Source organism: Lepisma saccharinum, chromosome 6 (genome assembly GCF_977018435.1).
Source record: "Lepisma saccharinum chromosome 6, izLepSacc3.1, whole genome shotgun sequence".
Taxonomy (NCBI): domain Eukaryota; kingdom Metazoa; phylum Arthropoda; class Insecta; order Zygentoma; family Lepismatidae; genus Lepisma; species Lepisma saccharinum.
The window spans coordinates 397,687-414,172 of NC_139234.1; the positions used below are offsets into that span (position 1 = coordinate 397,687).

General features: G+C 37.5%; 1 protein-coding gene across 4 annotated transcripts in view; it reads right to left on the reverse strand.

Annotated features, from left to right (window-relative positions):
- The window catches only part of LOC145988489 (uncharacterized), an 80,809-nt gene extending 68,511 nt beyond the window's left edge, over positions 1-12,298 (reverse strand). For all 4 annotated transcript variants that reach the window (XM_083123344.1, XM_083123342.1, XM_083123343.1 and 1 more), the window contains exons 1-2: positions 12,080-12,298; positions 7,197-7,367 (exon numbers count right to left, since the gene is read on the reverse strand). In XM_083123344.1, coding sequence (XP_082979470.1) covers positions 7,197-7,367; positions 12,080-12,122 — 214 coding nt within the window. In that variant the 5' untranslated portion in view covers positions 12,123-12,298. The remainder of the gene's footprint in view (positions 1-7,196; positions 7,368-12,079) is intronic.
- Positions 12,299-16,486: the final 4,188 nt, after the last annotated feature.

Here is a 16,486-nt window from a genome sequence, read left to right on the forward strand (position 1 = left end):
TCCAATGTTTTAGAAGCCTTTTCATTTTGCCTATTTGAGACCCCACTGCCTATTTTTAATTATAATGCCTTTTTCAATGAAATTTGACCTTTTTTTTAAAAAGAAATGTTGGCATTTATTTTTCTTCCGTTTATTATGTGAATAATGTTCGCCTTATTTAAGTAATATTGAAGTCACGCATGTTTCAACATTGCTGAGGGAGAAAAGTGTGAGAAAAAATATTTCATGCTGAGTTAGGATATTGTCTTTCGGTTAACATTTCCTTGTGCATGATTGACTTCTGAAGTGGAGAGGTTGATTCCGAACACAAAGAAGATATTTCTGAAATCTCCCTCTCGAACCCGAAAATTTCAGGAAGTTACGCCTGAGCTTAGTTTTCCTCCGCAACCAGTCTTGACAAGATGGGGAACCTGGATATCAGCAGCTACAGGGAGGTTATTGCAGCATGACACCGCAAGAGCGTCGGCCGCTTGCCGGCCCAGTCATGCAACAGGTGCCGGCAAATTGCGTAACAGATAGCCCGTTACACAAACCGCTTGTTTTGTAATGTTTCCACTTTTCACAATTATAGTTACAATTACAACTTAAATAAGCACGTACCTTGCCGCAAGGATGCTGGAAAAGGTGTCCTCTAAAATACAAATATTTCTGGCACTTTATTTCTGCCCATATCGCTTCTGACAGCAATGACTCATCCAACATAAAGGATTCAATTTTTCATTCTTGTCTTGCCTTCGAATAAACAACACCGTGACTCTTATTTTGCAGATAACACAAGATTAATCCTTTTGAACACTAGAGTCAGTGGCGTGCCCAAGATTTTCGAGGGGGGAGGTTACGTATACATTATTATGCAAAACGAAAGCGCAGATAAACGAATTATTTAACAGTGTCACTTAATTTTAACGTGTGAATATTTTTGAAGTAAAGTAGCGATCATACACTGTGTGCGTTTTTCTTTCTGAGAGCGCCATTTGAAATAAGCACTTTTCCCCTTTTGCTACTATGGGATAAAATGAATATAAAAGGCTATAACTGCTCAACAACTGCATCTTTTTAAAAAATTTAAATTCTAAATGTAAGAATGAACAAAAAGCAACATTTTATGTAAATTCCGACAATTGTGAGTCCAGGGGGAAACGGGGGCCAAATCCCAAAGTTCTATTTTCCCCGTAATTACGCAAAATTTCTGAACGTCGTAATTTCCATATTTTTTTTTTTCAAAGTTGCGGCAGGAGCATTACATATCCTCATAGAGTAGTCTTTTGTTGTGCTTCCCTCAAAATTTGGTCCATCCAGTGTCTATAGAGCCGACGCTAGAAGCGAAATTCCTCAGATGTCGCAAGAGCGTCAGCGGCTTATCGGAGTAGTGGTAAGCCGCGAGAAGCCTCTCGATACTACGCGAATGCGACAGCTGTCGGCTACCAGTTGTTTAGACGTGTTCACTTCGGTTTGCGTTTATCAGTACTCGTGTTGTTTATACTGTGTTATTGAGTTGGTGTGCTAAAGTGCTAGTGCTTTATCGTGTGTTATTTGTTATTCATTCATTAGTTATGCCGCCAAACAAATATAGTCTTGAACAAAGAGTTTTTATGTACGATACTTACGTGAAAACGAACTCTTGCAGAAAAGTAGTCAGGCGATTCGCAAGAAAATTTCCTGGCAATCCTGTTCCGGACAGACATACTGTTTACAACCTCGTTAAAAGATTACGAGAGACAGGATCTCTTGAACCTAAGAAACGTGTTTCCAGACGACGTGTTCTTACGGAAGAAAAGCTAGACGAAATTGGTGAACGACTTGAACATACTCCAAAAAAATCCCTCCGTCGGCTTGCTCAGGAAACAGGCATTTCAAAATCCTCAGCACGAAATGCCACTAAATTACTTAGATTAAAACCCTACAAAATTACAGTGGTTCATGAATTGCAACCGCGCGATCACGCGACTAGAGTTCGATTCTGTAACTGGATGCTGGATAATATTGTTGCTGGCAGAGTAAATCCAGAATTAATCATATTTTCAGACGAAGCTTGGTTCGAATTGAATGGCCGAGTTATTTCACAAAACAATCGCTATTGGAGCGCAGAAAAACCTGACCTTGTGCATGAAGTTCCGCTCCATCCTGCAAAAATTGGTGTGTGGTGTGGTTTGAATGCGCACAGAATAATAGGGCCTATTTTTTATGAAGGTACTATCAATGGTGAAAGGTATCGAAGAGACATACTACAACCTTTTTTTGAACAATTAACGGACATTGAATGCCAGCAGTCATTTTTTCAGCAGGACTCTGCTACTGCTCACACTGCTTATGAATCACTTAATTTTATTGCCGAGATTTTTGAGGACAGAATTATCAGTACTGAGTTGTGGCCCTCTCGTAGCCCCGATCTTACTCCTTGTGATTATTATTTATGGGGAACATTAAAAAACAAAGTGTATCAGAATAACCCGCGTACAATAGAGGATTTAAAAGAAAATATAAGAAGAGAAATTGCCAGAATCACACCTGAGGAGCTTATGGATGTTCAGAGGAATTTCATACGCAGATGCCGGAAATGTATTGGTGTTGAAGGAGGTCATTTTCAACATCATTTATAACACAGAAGGTTAGTGATCATCATTATTATTAGTTTTAAATATAATTTTACACTTTCGGTTTGCTTTATGCGCCGCGATGCTGTCTTCCCTTTCTGTCAACCGAGGATAAAGTAGAGATGTCTAAGAAAGATTAGATGTCTGAAATAAGGTTGTAATTGTAACTGTAATTGTGAAAAGTGGAAACATTACAAAACAAGCGGTTTCTGTTACGGACTATCTGTTACGCAATTTGGCGGCACCTGATGCATGACAAGGCTGGTAAGCGGCCTACGCTCTCGCGGTGTCTAAGAAAGATTACATGTCAAAAATAAAGTGCCAGAAATATTTGTATTTTAGAGGACACCTTTTCCAGCATCCTTACGACAAGGTACGTGCTTATTTAAGTTGTAATTGTAACTATAATTGTGAAAAGTGGAAACATTACAAAACAAGCGGTTTGTGTAACGGGCTATCTGTTACGCAATTTGCCGGCACCTGTTGCATGACTGGGCCGGCAAGCGGCCGACGCTCTTGCGGTGTCATGCTGCAATAACCTCCCTGTATATATTATGCTAACAACCTTGAAAAAATCAGTGAGGTGATCGATGCTCTTCCAGAAAATGAAGCGGCTTCAATTCGTGAAGTGAAAAACTCCTGTGCCAGAGACAATTACAAAGCTAGGAAAAAAAGGCGAGACTCTTATAGCATCCATGAAAATATTCGAGGAATCTATGCAGCAGATGATGGAAGTGCCAGGAGAAAAGGGAAACTGTTGCGAAAAGTGCAAACTGGTAGTGAGTGCAAATAAGAACTTGAAACAATTGAAAAACAATTTGTGATATTCTAAAAGGTGAAAGTGCTGTTACCGAAGTGAGTCCAGCTACATTAGCTTGTTATATGTATGCTCCAATAACTTCTGTCGAAGTAGAAAGATCATTTTCTATTAAGAAAAACATTCTCTCTGACAGGCGACTATCAATGAATGTTGAGAACTTAAAAAAACACCTTGTAGTTATGTGCAATCAAGATGGAGATAATTGAAATGCTCTTCCCAATGTAGATTTTAAAATGTGGCCAGAAATTATATATAAAAGTAAGCGACTTCCAAATATGGCTTTTTTTCGGTTTATTTTGCCTTTTTTTTCATTTTAAGTGCCTATTTTCCACATTATAAATGCCCTTTTGCCTGCCTATTTTAACGAAAATAAATGCCTGAACTTCCGGGCTCTACTTATTATAATGAAAAAAATCACTAGTTCAGTTTTCCCATTTTTCAAGATATAACATTTAGATTTTCTGTACTTGAAGTCAGATTACTATTGCACCACTGTGGAAAAAATCAAATGCAGATCCTTACAAGGTATTTCAAGAATGGATTTTTTAGGAAAATGCATTAATTGCAAATTCAATGTAATGATATTTGATCCAAATCCAGAAGTTTGACGTGCAATCAAAATTTGCTTCATTTTTAAAGTGTCACACACGTAACACACTTCTGTTAATGCTTTTCATGCATCAAGCCTATGCCATCATACTAAAGTTGCTTTTTTTCCATTTGTTAGGAGACACCATAAAGTACATCATAATTCCGTGAAATCTGTTCATTATGAATATTTTAATCCAATATCATGTCTAACATTCCATGCCAAATTACACAGCCTCCAACCTCACCATTTCCGAATTGCATGAAAATGTGAGAGTTAGTAGTATTTGAGGAAACAATAATATTTGCACAATAACAGCAAACAGCTATGAATACTTTTTGTGTATCAGGGTTTCCAACTTAGGGAAAAAGTGAAAAATTTGACACACGGGGCCGAAGAAAAAAAAATCATAACTGTTGTTGCAGGTAAGCTAGAATCTTTATGTTGGGCTCATTTTAAAGCTAAAGGATTGTTCTTTTAATAAAAAATAAACTTCTTTACCTTCAATCAAATTTTTATGTCAAGGTCATATCATATGTCCTTTCACCTTGAAAATTTTCAAAACTGTATTTTTGAAACTCATACATATGGTGCATTAAGATGTTGTCTTTAAGTGACAAGAAATATCATCTTTTGAATTTTGAATTTGAATTTAAAATTTTGGGTGCGTCAGCACTAAGGCTATTTTGTACGTCCCATTATACGGGGTTCAGCCCCTTATCGTTACACATAACAACTGTAACGTTGCATAACTAAAATCACAAAATCTTCTGACTTTCGTTAAAAAGCTGAGGCTGTAAAGAGCACTCAGCACAAATAAGGACAAAACACAGGACAACACAAACAAAATTATACTGGCCATGGGGCCAGTCGCCAGAGCCTCGTTAGTCTGCAGTCCAGGGTGTACTATGTGGAAGTGAGGCTGACTATTGGGTGCACTACATGCAAGCAGCACCCCTTACACCCCGAAATATCATCTTGGGATGGCATTGGGAACAGGAGCCATGATAGTTACTGTCCACTGGTGCAGTGGACTTAGGTAGTTGTTGCACTGAAGCTATCCAAAAAGCAAGTTCAGACGTGCTCAGTCACTTTGTTCTCAGTGCAGCTACAGTTTTTCAAGGTGTCCTGTGCCAGTGTGGTTATTAACATTTTGTCTTGTAAGTGTGTGTGTACACAGTGCTGTAACCCCTTTGATATTGAAGGACATACCAGTAGCAGAAAACAATTAAGAAATGTTCTCCCATGGATGGTAGAAAAGCTCCCACACCTGCTTGTAGAAAACAAATTCCAATCGGAACCAACAACAGAGTGAGTGAAGAACAATGGTTAGAGAACAAAGAGAAAGTGATAATGGTAGAAAGTGGAAGTGGAGAAGTTCCACAGGGATATGTCTATTCAGGCATTAAATGAAAGCTTATAAAGTGTTGGAGAATCACCCATGAAATGGAAAAAAATTAAATCAACCGGTTATAGCAAAAGCAAAACAAGTAAGATTACAGAAGCAGTACAAAACAAAATATTTCGAATATCAGCAGCACAAGAACAGGTTGCAGAAAAGAAAAGTAGTGATGGAAAAATATTGAAAGAAAAGTTTGAAAAATGTACAGAAAGAAGTGCTAAAGTGCAAATCTTGACTATACTACCTAATGATTGGAGTATTGGAAGAATTAAGAATGAATTCCCAAGTGCAACAAATCCCATGGTACGAACTTCAAAAAAGCTAGTGAGGGAATGTGGAGTAATGCCATCACCAAATCCTAAACCTGGGAGAAGTGAAAAATACCACACCAGTGTTGTCGACCAAGACACACTGCCTTTGGGTGAAGTTTGTGGTTGGGATGTGTTGTCGATGTTTGTGAAAGTTCTTATGAGGTTGTTATCAGTTTTCTTCATCCACATGGTCCTTCTCCATCGTATGTATATCCCCAACATCCTGACATAAGAAGAATTCCCATCTAGGATTTTCTGACTAGTGTACATCCAACAACTGAAACTGAACGGACATATAACTTCTCAGCTTCAGACACTAAGACCTCAGAAGAGAAGATGAGGAATAGGAAACGCCACTAATCTGCACTACACGTAATGTTATTTGTTATTATTATTGTGTACTTTTCTAAAATGTAAACATATGCATCCTTCCCAGTGTTTGTATCTCAGTCAATGCACAGTAACATTTTTTTTTCTTCGGCCCCGTGTGTCAAATTTTTCACTTTTCCTAAGTTGGCAAACCTGCTACACAAAAAGTATGCATCTCTGTTGGCTGTTATTGTGCAAATATTCTTTGCTCCTCAAATACTACTAACTCTGAGAGTTTCATGGAATTCGGAAATGGTGAGGTCAAAAATTCCATTTTTTTGAGTGATTTGGCATGGAATGACCCAATAATATTTTATTAATTTATTAGTGTACTAAAATATAAATGTGACATGTTCACATATTCTGGCTTTACAGCAAGGTATATTAATTTCTTTTCTGACTATGGAGTACAATTTTACAAGCATGCAAACAGAGGGCTCAATATTTTTGAGAGACAGTATGTCAATCAGTTGCTAGCTGATCCATTTTCACCACATGCTCCTAAACATTTTTCCACAAACATCTAATTTTAGCACTAAATGCACTTTTATACCCTCTCTAAAAATGGCATTTCCCCACATGGGTGAAAAGTTTGGAGTAAAATTAATTTCTTCTATTAGGGAAGAAGTAAAATATTTCCTTCTCTGCCATCTGCTAATTGGTACTAGATTTACAGTTTAAAATGAAATACTCATTACTCATGCATTAACCCCACCCCCCATGAACATTGGAATTCCAATTTTGCCACTTAGAAACATTGCAACTAATTGTAGATTAGGCACACACAGGAGATGTACTACGTAGAAATTTTCAGCGAAAATTGCAGGCTCGACCAGGACTCGAACCCAGGTCTCTGGCAATGTCATGGTATGCCAGAGACCCGGGTTCGAGTCCTGGTCAAGCCTGCATTTTTCGCTGAAAATTTCTATGTATTGCAACTAATGTATGTAATAAAGGGACCCTGGGTCCAATTCCTTGTGGAGGCATGTTACTAGTTTCCACACATTAAAGAGCCAATAACCCTATCTAAGTACAAGAAAAAGTACAAAAGCTTTGACATATGCTCTCAAACACTATCATAACTGAATATGTGTGAAGACTGCTCACTCACCTAGGAAATGTACTTGGCAGAACTCATCAATAATGTCTGTTAAACTATAACCCTGAACTCTTGTATTGAAACTCCTCCCACTTTTTACCATGTTGAGGCACTCTGTCAGGTCTGGTGAGTTTTCCAAAAAGCTGCATGCTGCTGCCTTGCATTTGTTGTCTTCCAAGTATCCTGTAGACAAATAAAAAAAGGTAATTACAGGGTGGCTACTCTAGGACCATGATAAAATTCAAGTATAATCCTGGTTTTCAAGGCGAACTTTCCAAACATTCAAGCAGATGTTTTCTCTATTTCAACCTTACGTATTACCTCCTTTCAACATCCACACACAAATATCTTCATAATTCAACATTCAAAAATTATAAATCAATTAAACGGTATACATAATATAATTAAAATATTTAATTTAAGGTGCTGAGTTTCTATTTACACTCAGAGGCGCAACCACGAATTTTTGTCTGAGCGGGTGGGGAGAAAGTGACAGGATAAATGTACTAATACTAATAATAGTGTTAATAAAAATATTATTATAACATTATTATTATTGATTTGTTTTATTTTACTTCGCTTCTTGTGCCACGTTTGGCTAATTTGCGAATTGGGATGAGTGATATGATGAAATTCATGATTGGACAGTCACAAACATCCATGCCCAAGCCAGGATTCGAACCCGCCAGGACCAACATTGTTGTTGTTATTATTATTATTAGTAGTAGTATCAAAGACGTTATTATCCTCGTAAATTATGCAAAAAGGGTTGTAGAAGTTGGTACTAAAGCATTTGTGATGGAAGAAACTATTTCAATTATTCTTTCTCTACACAGAGAAAGAATCCCACTTCAAACTTTTAAGAAAATAATTTTTATTTGCATAAAATGTGAATAGGATTTGGATTAGAAAAAGGGTAATGGTTCAGATTGTTTTATGATTTTTTTCAGAATTTTCTAGAAGAAAGACAAGATATCGTAGAATGTTGCCAGTGATTGTCACACAAAATTTGAACCTTTCTTTAGGTAATAAACAATATTTGGATTCCAAAAAAAGGAGCTATTAAGGGTAAAAACAAACTTAAAAACTACCTTACGCAACCATGTTTTCTTCCGATGGGCAAGTTATTTTATTTTTATCAAAGCGTCAGTAAGTAACGGAAAGTACTGTGAACGAATGTGAATGTAATTTGGAACCTTAATGAAAGTCATTATCACAGTTGTAATTTCGATCAAGTCCGAAGTATAGGTGAAATGAGATGTTGGAATTACCTCGCACAAAAATTCCAGTTTCGCAAACTTGATGCATAACACAGACTACAACCGGTAGCTGTTTTCCTCTTCTTGAGTGTTCACAGGAGGCTCGAAGGGGTTTCATGTTTGAGAGCAGCAGTAGCAACATCTGAGGTAATACAACTGAACGTATCAAGTGAACAGTAATTTTGCAAATAGGATTATGAAGGAAATGCTATGCATACCAAACCTAACCACAAAAGGAGCATTTCCCACGTAGGCAATCCTCGTTTGACATCTCAACCCGAAGTATAGGAGTAAACGGAATTGAAAAAAATAGTGTCAAGGAAACACGCAGTAAGTAATTGCTAAATCTCCGCAGTATGTTTTAACAGATGTAATTTGAAATCAAACCATGTAAAAATTGCAAACTCAGCATGATGAAATCGCAATAAAACAAAAGGAACTTGGGCCCTAAGAGTTTGGTTGTAATTTCAATTCTGTAATGATTTTTACGAGTTTTTAGGATGTGGAATTCATTTTCAATATTGGAAATGGTTGTGGAAGTAAGACTGAAGTTCGGGAAAATAAAAGTGTGTGTATTTTGAAATGCAGAAAGTAATATGCGATTAATTGTTGTGAAAAGTAGGTTGTGCAAGCGATGATGTCTGTTCTTTGTCACACTGTCTGAAGTATGCCTTTCACATGGAAAATACTGTATACAGGTGCAGGAAGTCAAGGAAAAGAAAGATGCTCAAACCTAATGTCTAACTTACTTAAAAGTATAAATAGTGATGCAGTAAGCATACAGAAGCTTGATTTGACCTACCTAACCTACTCATGTAAACATAGGATAAGGTGGAGTAAATTGGTGGTAGTTATCAAAGTATTATAATTATCTCCATACGTATAATACATATTCAAATCGATGAATACCAAAGAAAAGTACATGCACTGAAATATGGTTTTCACCAGGTACTGAGAAAAGCATATGTCGTTATTTTCACCAGTAAAAGAAATTACCTGAAACATAACATTGCCTTTTATCTTATTTCATTATATTCATTGGCAGTGTTGTTGAACTTACTGTTAACAAGTTATTTTTAATTAAAAATATGTGTGACTGCTATTGGCACCAGGTGTGAGAATAGCAGAAAGTAGTGAACACCAGAAATTACATGATTAAGTGTTGGGAAGACAATGAAAGCATTTAGGAATGTAATACCCCTTAATACTAATGTCATGTGACATATTAGAAGCACGTCCTTATCCGAACACCCTGTAATATTTTTCCAAGTCCATGGCATTCAGAAAAAAAGTACCAGTCTCCTGCACAAAACAAATGCATACCGACGTAAGCTTCATATATGTACAACAACTAAAGAATAGTACACACGTCCCTGTAGCATGTCAAGTCAGGATGTAGATCATGCACATACGGAGTTTAAAATCTGTTGAAAATAGTCACTCCAACAACTATATTCACCAGGTGGTGAGAATAGCATGTAGGGCTATTTCCACTAGATTCTGAGAACAGCATGTGTGGTTATTTTCACCAGCAAAAGTAATTACCTGAACCATAGCATAACATAGTCTTTCTTATTTTATTCGGTACTACTTCCGTTTAGTCAAAACACCTATAACTCACTTATTTAGTCATTTTTAACATTACTACTTACTGATTCTGCATTGCGGAACATTCTATAAGGTGTAATTATGAATTTCTCATGAAAATAATTTCAATTTTTCCCGTTACGAGTAATTATTGTTGTTCATTTTCTTTGCTAGCATGACACACAATATGGCACGAGCGTTCTGGATCATCGCATGTCATACTTGTGTTTTGTCGATTTGGAGTGGTTATGCAGTGTTTCCAACCTTCGAAACAAAAAAATACCCACTAATACCTAAAATTTGGGGCTGTATAACCATTCACAAATAGCCCCCACGAACCATTCATGGTTAGGTTAGGCAAGCGTAGTTAAAATTTGGGGTCTTGAGATAAAAGTGCCCCAGAAACCATTCACGGAAGGTTAGGTTAGGCAAACAGTTAAAACAACGGCGTGGTTGGAAACACTGACAGGGGGTTATGTCATGAAACGCATGGAACATCTGCTTCACGTACAGGAAGTACATGAAAGCAACGGTAATTGCGATATTTTTATACATAAAAACACGAATTACCGCTACAAAAGATGAAAGGATGACAGAAAATACACTCGGGAACATCAGCAATGCTACAGAAAGTGATTCGCGTAAGTAGTTTCTTCTGTAAAAATGAAGAAATCCATTTTGACAAAACGAAAGTGATACCTTTTATTCTATATATTGGCTACTTACTGCAAAGAAGGGTAACACTTTACTATAGCGGAGATGGATTTCTTCAAATTTACAGGAGAAAGTACTTACGCAAATCATTTTCTGTAGCGTTGTTGATGTTCGGGAATGTAGTTTCGATCCATTTTAATGCGAATGCATGTGGTTTTCTACGAAAATATATTTCCGATGCGCTATTGCTTCTGCTGCCATTTGCTTTCTGCACGAGAGCACAATACTCCCGTATTGTCCGTATATGCTAAATTGAACAAAAGAAGTGCTAATGAAACCTAACCTAACAGGCCTAACCTAACCTAGTAGGCATACCTCGTCTCCGTGATGGTTCGTGGGGCTATCGTGAATTTTTGGGCTGCCCGTGGAAGATTTGTGGGAAATAAGGAACAACAGTAAGTACTCGTTATTGTAAGAAATAGACATTGTTTTCGTTAGAAATTCATTATTTCACATAAAGAAATGTTCCGCAATGCTGAATGGTACGTTAACAATGTAAAAAATTGCGAAATAAATCATTGATAGGTGTCTCCGGTATAGTAAAGTAGTACCCAAAGAAGTTATTTTAAATTAAAAATGGGTGTGACTACTACTATCATCAGGTGATATAGAGAATAGCAGAAAGTGATGAAGACCAGAAATTACATGATCAGGTGTTGAGAAGTATTTAGAAAATAAATGTAAAGCGAATAGCCCTAAACTACCTGCCTAACTTAACAACGAAAGTATTTCAGCTTCCTACTTGTGTCATGTAACTTATTTGCAGCATGTCTATATCAGGACACTATGCAGTATTTTTTAAACTCCAAGGCGTGCAGAAAAAAAGGACTAGTCTACTGCACGAATATAAATGCACACTATCAACAACTGAAGAATACCTAGATTCGTGTAGCAGGCCAGGTTGTATATCATGGATGTGCAGATTTTGAAATCTGGTGCCTATAGAGTGAGTTTTACACACATCCTGCAGCGTCTACAGAAAAGTTGTACCGTTACGTTTTCACAAGTTTTCCAAGATCAATATATCATATCGCAAGATATCAGTTTGCCGCACCTTTTCGTGGGACAAGAAAGGACCATGATATTTCTTGAAACTGAATAAATAAATAAATAACAGGTTTACATCTCCAACCTAAGAGCCCTACAAAATTACGTAGAATAGTAATATTCTCAGTTACTGAACTCTAGGCAGCCAGTAAAATTAATAGTGCGTGGAATAATGGTAACGTAATAAAACTTGAGCTGAATTCACATCAAGATAAAATTACGTACCTATGGAAGAACTCATCAAATCTTACAATAAAAACGAATAAACAAACGTTGAAATTCACTTACCTACAACTAGTCTCGCAACTTCTGAGGGTAAAATGGTCTCCATGATTCAAAGTGAGCTTGTATTGAAATATAATACTGATAACAATTATTTATACAACAAAAATAGCAAGGCAAAACATAGAGCCTTTCCAAGAAGGTAACGCCATATCCACTTTCATTCTAAACCATTCTAAACGTTCATTTTCCCTCCGCTGGTTGGTTTCCTCTTCTTTTGTTGTGCAGGTTTGATGGACATCATCGTGTCTCTTCTTCTTTTTCTCTTATCTTCTTCATCTTCTTCTTCTTCGTGACCCTTACCGCCGGGTATATGGCAGTTTTGGTAAAAGGTCTGCAATGTAGTACACTTGTGAGCAGAAGTACCATTGAATCGAAGTCATAGTAAGTTGTGGTCGTAAAGATATTGTAATATTACACTTCACTGTACTTTAGCACTGATCAGAAGCTTGAACATACACACAAATTTCAAAATTGAATACCATTCTGTCCGGCAAAAGTATATAATATCCACAACGTACGAGGTGAAAAAGACGATAATAGGGATGGTATGGATATGGGAAATGGTATTTTGGCTCTGTGCAAACTGTTAAAAAGAGCGTGTCTGTATTTGCTTCTTAACGGGCAATGGAAGAAGAGATGAACTGGCGTTTGTTTATTTTCTCCGCAATCACAAGCAGGGGAGGGATTTTGATGCCGTCTTGCTAGGTGTTCGTTTGTGCAAACGTGTCCCATTCGTAGGCGAAGTGTGAAAGTTATCACTTTACGAGGAAGTTTCATTTTATGAAACCGTGGTCGACTGACTACTTTTTCTGAGTACCATTTATAAGTGGTCGTATTTGCAATTTGATTAAGTGCCCGAGCTTCGCATTGGTAATTAAGTTTCATTTTAACTCGGGGTAGAAGATCAGTATAGGATAAACGAAGGGGAGTAGGAAAAGGAGTGTTCTTCGCCTTTTTTGCATATTGGTCCACTAAATCCTGATATACAGGGTGTCATTTTAATGGCGCCCACGGACCACGGAAACGTATAGAGGACATCAAAACAAACAACTTTTCTCAGTAACATTTTTCTCGTTGGTGCGTCGTTTCGGCTCTACAGTTGTTCAAAAAAGCCTGTTTGCCGCCTGAATGCTGGCAACCACACACAACATTTGATTGCATTGGTGACGTCATATTCCGTCATGAAGCGATGCGTTCCAGGGTTGCCAGTAACACACATACTCTGTGAAAAATGACATAGCTACAATCAGCCACATTATGTACCCTAACACAAAACGAGAAAACACGTTCTGTAACCTAACAGGAAGTAAACAAACGATACGAAAAAAGTAGAAAGAAAATAGAATTCAAGTGGAAGTGGTCATATCGAATTTTGTCTCAGCTTACATGTCAAATATTTGCAAATCTATATAGTTATAAAGTTTGGCATCTACAATTTAGTCTATCCATTTCGTTTTTGTGATACTAGTTTTCTGTGACACACTGAACAGATGACAAAATAGAAATGAAAGAACTCCAAATTCCAAAGGTAAGCAACAGATAATATAATGTATATTCAGAGCATTATGAGGCAAGTGGCAAAAATGATTGAAAATACAGGGATATAAGTAGTAGTAATACAAGCTCTAAGACGACTATGTGTTTATCTATGTACCGGATACACATGTGATAGTTTGCAACTGTGAACAGTGCAGTATATTCGCTACTGATTGATCATTAGATTGTTACTGTGGTTGTACGTGTTTTAGCCTTAATGTAACAACTTGCACCTCGGATACTTCCGTTATTAGCACAAAAGTACCACAAGGCATCTGGACACAAACCTGTAGATATCAACCTTGCAACGAGATGTGCAAATATTTGACATGTAGCTGGGCGGAAACAGCCACGTGTAAGCTTTGTTTTACAGCTAATAATGTGGTTGGTAGTTTGTCATTTGTAACAAAATTTGTGTGTTGTGTTCCTTGCAACCCTGCCGTGCGCTGTTTCGCTGCAGGATATGACGTCACAGGTACGATCAAATGTTGGGTTGGGTTGCCAGCATCCAGGCGGCAAAACGGTCTTCTTTGAACGGCTGTAGCGTCGAATCGATGCACCAACGAGAAAAATGTTACGGGGAAAAGTTGTTTGTTTTGATGTCCTCTATACGAATCTGTGGTCCGTGGGCGCCATTAAAATAACACCCTGTATATTAAGATTGCTATGAGCTTTTACGTATGTAAATTGCACTCGTTGATCATTTTGGCGGAGATTTAATGTAGTTTGTAAGATCAGGGACGGGAGAATGGGCATGCGGTATGCATCTTTCCCACAACGATCGAGTGTAAATAAAACACTCAATGCGTCAGTTAGAATTAGAGTTATTTTTTAATCCCGCTCCACGGGCATAGAGCATTCTGCCGAAAATATGGAGATGTCTTGCGGTAAGGAGAATTGTCTGACTATGTTTTGGCAGGGTCCGTGGAATGCGCAGCCAACATGTTCGTCATCTTTTGATCCGTGAGTGTATATGAAGTCATAGTCTGGCCAAATTTCTTTATAATATTCATGTCGACCGAAATCAACATAATTGACATTGACAGGTGACTCGATAGGAACCCTCAAAGTGTAAATCAAGGGAATTTGTATAGTGTAACTTAAGTGATATGCTTCTCTATCTATGTTGTAACAATAAAAAAAAGTAATATCTAGAACATGATCTATCCAAGGGTAAAATTTCACCCAGTTGTCGTTGTATTGCAAATGCTTTAATGAAAGGATGGGTGTGTCTTCCCCATATTTAAAATATAAATTTCGTAGTAGAATATTGGCGTCTAAATGAAAGGGCCTGGTCAGCGCTCTCGCTGTAGACACTAATATTTGGACTAGATTTCATTAATCCTAGACAAACACGGAGTGCCTGTCTCTGTAAAATGTCTATTTTATCGGCCCAAGTATCAATCGTCCCACCATAAACGGGTGCCGAATACTCGAATAAAGAGCGAAAGCAATTTTTGTAGAACAAAGTCATAATGGAGGGGTGTCCACTCCATTTCGTGTTCGCCAAGCCCTTTAGAACATTGATTATTTGTTTTCCTTTTGCTAGCAGTTTGTTAATATGGACTTTCCAATCTAATTTTCTATCAAAGGAAACCCCCAGGTAAGTACAGGAAGATACTACCGGAATCTGTAGTATATGTGTCAGATTGTTAGGGTGTCGGTTTGATGTATAAGGGTTAAAGATTATAATTTTTGATTTCTCGGCAGAAAAAGATAAACCGCGAGATAATAATTGAACACGATGAGTATGAATCAGGTTGCGCAATTCTAAAATTCCTTGTGTGGTGTCTGATGTACTTTGATAAAAACAAAAATCGTCAGCATATTGAATGATGTTGTGAGTGGCCCTTGGTATTTGATGTATATATTTGGTGTAAATGTTAAAGAGGAGGGGACTCAGAGGGGAGCCCTATGGTATTCCGCTCCGAACCAGTCTCGGGCCCTTCACATCATTATGAAACCAGAAGACCAGAATACGTTCCTGATATAGATTCCAAGCTATTTTAGCCACAATCGGGTGAATGTTTATTGAATCAAGAAGATTGCATAATATTGAAATGTCAACGGAGTCATATGCTTTTGCGATGTCAACAAATAAGCTGAAGCAAAATTGTCTCAGGAGTTGGCTATTTTGGATAGCAACAGTGAGTGTAGCAATAGCATCCTGACTACCAAGACCGATGCGAAATCCTAATTGTGTGGATGTGAAAAATTGGCGTTTTTCTAGTGTCCAAACGATTCTATGTTGGAGGGTACGGTACGTTCGAATAGTTTAGCCATAACTGGTGTCAAAACTATAGGTCGATATGAAGAGGCTTGCATGGTTGGTTTGTTTGGTTTTAAAATAGGTATCACAATATGTTGGGTCCAGCCAGGTGGTATTTTTCCTCTGCGATATACATAATTATAAATCGCAGCAAGAATTTCGAGCCATTGAACTGGTAAGTGCTTTAGAATTTCATAGGTAATACCATCGTAACCAGGTGCCGTGTATTTGATTTTATCAAGGATATTTTTTAGTTCTTTAACTGAAATAGCTGGGAAGTCATCAGTAAATTCGGTATGTTCACGGTCATGAAAGGGGGAAGGCATAGGAACGGATGGGGGGTGAGAAGATCCATAAAATCTGATTCCCATGAAGTATCAATTGGACGTGGATGGGAAACATGGGGATGTCGGAGAGAATTTAATTTCCGCCAAATTATACTAATTGGCACGTTAAGGTCAAGGGACTGACAATATGATTTCCATGCCTGACGTTTAGCTTTGATATATGCTTTTTTCGCTATCGCCTGGGCATTCTTTAGTTCTCGCCAGGTATCCGGCATAGGATATCTGGCGTATACTTTTGCTAATATTTTCTTTCTTTTT